Source organism: Oncorhynchus mykiss, chromosome 17, assembly GCF_013265735.2.
Source record: "Oncorhynchus mykiss isolate Arlee chromosome 17, USDA_OmykA_1.1, whole genome shotgun sequence".
NCBI classification, from domain to species: domain Eukaryota; kingdom Metazoa; phylum Chordata; class Actinopteri; order Salmoniformes; family Salmonidae; genus Oncorhynchus; species Oncorhynchus mykiss.
The window spans coordinates 70,362,204-70,368,301 of NC_048581.1; the positions used below are offsets into that span (position 1 = coordinate 70,362,204).

The 6,098-nt window shown below is 45.3% G+C and overlaps 1 protein-coding gene across 4 annotated transcripts in view; it reads left to right on the forward strand.

Moving 5' to 3' along the window:
- LOC110494487 (receptor-type tyrosine-protein phosphatase gamma) overlaps positions 1–6,098 on the forward strand; it is a 314,622-nt gene that overhangs the window by 261,833 nt on the left and 46,691 nt on the right. For all 4 annotated transcript variants that reach the window (XM_036950546.1, XM_036950543.1, XM_036950544.1 and 1 more), the window contains one exon: positions 5,210–5,402. In XM_036950546.1, coding sequence (XP_036806441.1) covers positions 5,210–5,402 — 193 coding nt within the window. The remainder of the gene's footprint in view (positions 1–5,209; positions 5,403–6,098) is intronic.

A 6,098-nucleotide genomic window follows, 5' to 3' on the forward strand; every position in this document is an offset into this window, starting at 1 on the left:
AGAAAGGTGGGCAGTCATAGCAGCTGCATGCACAGTACGACTAGCAATAAGACTATCACATAGACATACAACTCTAAAAGGCCATCTGCAGTTGAAACAATAACAAACTGTCAACCCCACCACTGTTTTGGTAAAAAGTTGAGGGATGGAGCTAGAGAAATCTAACCACTCTCAAATTCATGGACAGAGCTTTGGATACCATACATGATATGAAACATTATAGTTCTAACAATGTTTTGAGGCTATAGAGTTTACATTTATGTTGTTTACTGACATTGGAGTAAAACAAGCTTTATATTTTGGGTTCTGATGGGGTACGACAGTTGAACTAAGCTCATGAGGCATTTATAAGTTATATTCTTCAAGAATCAATGGGTACATATCATTAATTAATGTCCAAAAATAGGTGGACAACTGCAGATTGCCCCTTTACAATAGGGTGTTTATGGGAGCTCACGGTGAATGTTGCTTCCTCAGAAGACAGCAGGTGTCCCATAGCAGGGTAATAGATGGGATTTGTCTGTTGTCATCCTCTGAATTATAAGAGAGCGGAGAGGCAGAGTAGAGAAGATGAAAAGCAGCATGGAGGAACTCTGAGCCTGACCTTTTGGATGATTTGATTTGGCCTGAGATCCAGTCAACAGTGAATAATACTCTGGGATGTATATGGAATATACAATGGTGTTATTTCACTGCGACTCTACAGACCTTCCTGGTATAAGAAGTATTGTTTGGACTTTCCTGAGAGGCAGGGAGCTAGCTAGCTACCCTGTGCCCAAGAAAGGAAAGGTAACCTGTCTAAATGATTACCGTCCCGTAGCACTCACATCTGTAGCCATGAAGTGCTTTGAAAGGCTGGTCATGGCTCACATCAACACCATCATGCCGAAAACCCTAGACCCACTCTAATTCGCATACCACCCCAACAGATCCACAGATGACGCAATCTCAATCGTACTCCACACTGCCCTTTCCCACCTGGACAAAAGGAACACCTATGCGATAATGCTGTTCATTGACTACAGCTCAGCGTTCAACAGTAGTGCCCCCAAAGCTCATCACTAAGCTAAGGACCCTGGGACTAAACACCTCCCTCTGCAACTGGATCCTGGACTTCCTGACGGGCTGCCCCCAGCTGGTAAGGGTAGGCAACAACACATCTGCCACGCTGATCCTCAACACTGGGGCCCCTCAGGGGTGCGTGTTTAGTCCCCTCCTATACTCCCTGTTCACCCACGATTGTGTGGCCAGGCACGACTCCAAAACCATCATTAAGTTTGCTGACAACAGACAACCATGAGACAGCCTATAGGGAGGAGGTCAGAGACCTGGCAGTGTGTTGCCAGGACAACAACCTCTCCCTCATTGTGAGCTAGACAAAGGAGCTGATTGTGGACTATAGGAAAAGGAGGGCCGAACAGGCCCCCATTAACATCGATGTGGCTGAAATGGAGCAGGTCGAGAGTTTCAAGTTCCTTGGTGTCTACATTACCAACAACCTATCATGGTCCAAGCACACCAAGACAGTTGTGAAGAGGGCACGACAACACCTTTTCCCCCTCAGGAGACTGAAAAGATTTGGCATGGGTCCTCAGATCCTCAAAAATGTCTACAGCTGCACCATCGAGAGCATCCTGACCGGTTGCATCACCACCTGGTATGGCAACTGCTCGCCATCTGACCGTGCAACAGTGGGTAGTGCTTACGGTCCAGTACATCACTGGGGCCAAGCTTCCTGACATCCAGGACTTATTTACTAGGTGGTAGGCCCCAAAACTTGTCAAAGACTCCGGTCACCCAAGTCATGTTCTCTCTGCTACGACACGGCAAGTGGTACCGGAGCGCCAAGTCTAGGACCAAAACGCTCGTTAACAGCTTCTACCCCCAAGCCATAAGACTGCTGAACAATTAATCATGTGGCCACCCGGACTATTTACATTGACACCCCCCCCCCCACCCCCTTTGTTTCTACACTACTGCTACTCACTATCTATTATCTATGCATAGTGTTAGGTTCTAACTAAACAGAGTAAAAGAGTCACAGATGGTTAGTAAAGCTTAAACCAAGTTTATTCACCCACTGGGTCATACAGCTGCATAAGACAAAGAACATATTCACACAAACGCTAGTATTTAACCCTTTCTCATGATCTGAGCCCCTCCTTACACATCGGAACAGCAAATACACCCCTGTTTGCTATCCAGAAGATTAGTGATGTATGTTCTTCCGCACTTAATCTAACATGACCTCTGCCCAAAATCCTCACTCCTCCCCAACTCACGGCTGTCCTGTTGACTTGTACCAGACTGTGTCTCTTCTCCTCCCATAGGATCCCTGATGGCTAACAATAACATATCCTGACAGAATGTAAATGTTATCTATTCCCCTCTCTCCCTCAGTGACATGGATAAGAATATTTAATATTTTCCCGTTTATAAGTCAGAATCCATCAATATTCACTTTACAAATTGCCTCGACTGACCTGTACCCCCGCACATTGACTCGGTACTGGTACCCACTGTATATAACCTCGTTATTGTAATGTCCATTTCTTGTGTTACTTTTAGATTTTATTTTATTTTTTACTTTAGTTTATTTTGTAATATTTTCTTAACTCTATTTATTGAACTGCATTTTTGGTTAAGGGCTTGTTAGTAAGCATTTTACGCTAAGGTCTACTACACCTGTTGTATTCGGCGCATGTTAAGGGCTTGTTAGTAAGCATTTTACGCTAAGGTCTACTACACCTGTTGTATTCGGCGCATGTGACAAATAAATGTTTATTTGATTAATTTTATTTCATCGACACAAAACCTGGGGGATGTTTGAGTCATGCAATGACCAGGACGGGGACTTAAAGGGGAAGTGACTTCAGCAGATGCTCTATCCATCCAGGCAGCACATCCTTCCTTCCCTTCAGTGGGATCCCTTAACCTTATTGTTCCTATCTTCTATCCTCCGGATGTTTACCCCTGACCATTTAGTCAGTCTTTTTTTAACATTTTTAATGCGGCTTTGATGTCTATACCACTTTTTCTGTCCTGTGGTTTAAAAAAAAAAAATTAATTGGCCAAGATGAAAGAACGTGGAAAGAAGAAACAGTGTACTCCCTCTCCCCTGTCTGTCTCTCTCTCTCTCCCTACCTCCCTCTCTCGATCCCTTCTTCAGTCTTTGTCTTTTGTTCTTGATCAGTGGTGGAAGTAGGTCATTGGGAGCGACAGACGTAGCTTAGGGGTGGCTTTTACAGCAGATCGATGCTCAGCTATTCCACAGCAACAGCTCCGCCTAATATGCTTCCATTTGTAGCATCTGGATCTTGTGTGTGTGTGTGTGTGTGTGTGTGTGTGTGTGTGTGTGTGTGTGTGTGGACATCCCACACCAGGCTGTAACGGCTGTTACCATGCCAGGCCACTTAACCCCTGCTCTCCCCATCACAGAGGCCTTTCTCACCCCTCACAGAAGTGTGTGTGCACATGTGTGATGATGTTCTTGCGTGAGTGTGTGCGATGTCACTCCTGGAAGGATTAGTCTTCAATCGCGCTGTGCTTTCCACACAAAGAAATCCTTTGGCAGACCTGGAAGTGATTCAAATCCCAATAACCTGTTTTTTAAGGGGGTGTTGCCATATTAGGGATTAGCAGATTGTAGTCTGATTAAGAGATTTGGTGGAGAGCAGCGTATTGCTTTGACACGACCTGGCGTGGGCTTTTCTGTGCCAGGGCTGGAGGCTACCGTATTTAACAGATCAGCCATTATGGCTAATGCAGCCTGTAGATTAAAGGACATGGCCGACTTTAGATTACAGGTGTCCTGCCAAAGAATAGAAGGTACAATATGTTCCATTCTGATGGAACACACCATTTCTATAGTGTCAGATGAAAGAGATTTGTGGTGCGCGCACACACACACACACACACACACACACACACACACACACACACACACACAGACTCTTACCCTCCACAGCCAATGTGAGGGGCAGTCATTGAACTGAGTATTCCCCAGGCCTCCAGTCTCAGTCTGCTTAGTAAACAGACAGAGAACTGAGCAGACAGGGAAGTGTTCCAACCATAGAGTTAGGAATAAAAATTATTTAATTGATAGGATCTCTATGATTCCAACCCTCACTCTGTAACCAAACCGACCACTTGTTTATCCCACAACCTCTCACACACTAAGGAAATGAGACCCTTCCTCCATGCATCTAGCCATCTATCTATATATCTTTCTTCTTTCTCTCTTTCTCCACCCATTTTCACTCTAAATCGACTGTTTTTTTTACATGTGCAGTCTCAGCTCACATTGTTTCTTTAGCCGTTAGCATGCCATCATGATATTGAAGGACATTACTTTCATCATCTGAAACGGCAGCTATTAAACCGTTCAACAGATTATTATGATTATTCCCTGGGTTCTAGCACCTGGTCAGAAAGCGTGGTTATTCTGGGTTGAAGAGAGGAGGGGGACAGCTGGTCATGTTTTTATGTTAGCCTCAAGAACACTATTCCTACTGATTAGACTGGGCTAGCTTGGCCCTGCATGCCTCTCAGCGCCACAGCCCCACAGCCCCACAGCCTTACAGCTAGGAACAAGATCACATCATTATACTGTACATGTATGGGCAAAGGATAAAAGGAGCTGCTAGAAAGATGCCATGAACAAATTAACAGTTCAAATGATGTCAGAGGTTTTAATATCCTCAAAATGTAGTAATTTCTCTCCTCCCTAATGCGTGTTTTCCTTCGTCCTCCCTCTCACTCTCTCTTTCTCTAACTCTCTCTCTCCCTCTCACTCTCTCTTTCTCTAACTCTCTCTCTCCCTCTCTCTCTCTCTTTCTCTAACTCTAACTCTCTCTCTCACTCTCTCTTTCTCTAACTCTCTCTCTCCCTCTCACTCTCTCTTTCTCTACCTCTCTCTCTCTCTCTCTCTCTCACTCTCTCTTTCTCTAACTCTCTCTCCCTCTCACTCTCTCTTTCTCTAACTCTCTCTCTCCCTCTCACTCTTTCTTTCTCTAACTCTCTCTCCCTCTCTCTCTCTCTTTCTCTAACTCTCTCTCACTCTCTCTTTCTCTAACTCTCTCTCTCCCTCTCACTCTCTCTTTCTCTAACTCTCTCTCACCCTCTCACTCTCTCTTTTTCTAACTCTCTCTCTCCCTCTCCCTCTCACTCTCTCTTTCTCTACCTCTCTCTCTCTCTCACTCTCTTTTAGCTGGAGGCGTTCTACTCCATCTTCACCACAGAGCAGCAGGACCATGTGAAGTCTGTGGAGTACCTGAGGAGTAACTTCCGGCCAATCCAGAGCCTCGATAATCGTGACGTCTTCAAGTCCGCAGTCAGAGACGCCTGGCTACCTGACCTGACGGACAGCCTGGGAAACCCGTATGGAACCGAGGCATCCAAAGGTAGGGCGGGACCTCACACACCATTGGATACTGTGCATCCTTGTTACAGTCCAATCCAAGTTAATTTTATTCTAAGTAATGCTGAGGAGAGAAACATAATTGCTTTTGTTTTCAGAGTCAAATTCAATTCACGGATTGGAGCACTGCACATTGTTGCTCTCCAGTGAACTCTTGGTTATGCCAAGATGCGGATGCCTCAGAATCCCTAAGGTACAATCCAACATATCATGACTCTGCCATTTTGGAATATTCTCTGGTGGTTTAGGACAAATGAGGAGTGTTACTCCCCTACCATACAGTACTGGGAGGCCCACCAATGGCCAGTCTTTTACTGGCTCGTTACTGGTTCTAGTACATCATGTCTTATAACATGTCAGGGAGTGTGTGTGGCTACATGCCTGAAGACTCCTGCGACCCTCTCACACAGTCAGCTAGCATCTGTCTGAGCTGCATGACCACACCAACCAGGCTGCTTTTCAGTCTCCAACCTCAGAATTTAATGTCAATATAAAAAATGAAGATGCGTACACACACACATTGTACATGGACCCACACACATTACTGTAATGCACACAGGCAATATGAGTTGTCCTTGAAAGCTGCAGTTGTGCACATTTGCTGGGGGTGCATCTGTCAAACTGAGGGGAGAAATGAACAGAACAGGAGAGAAGAGAGGAGAGGAGAGGACAGGAGAAG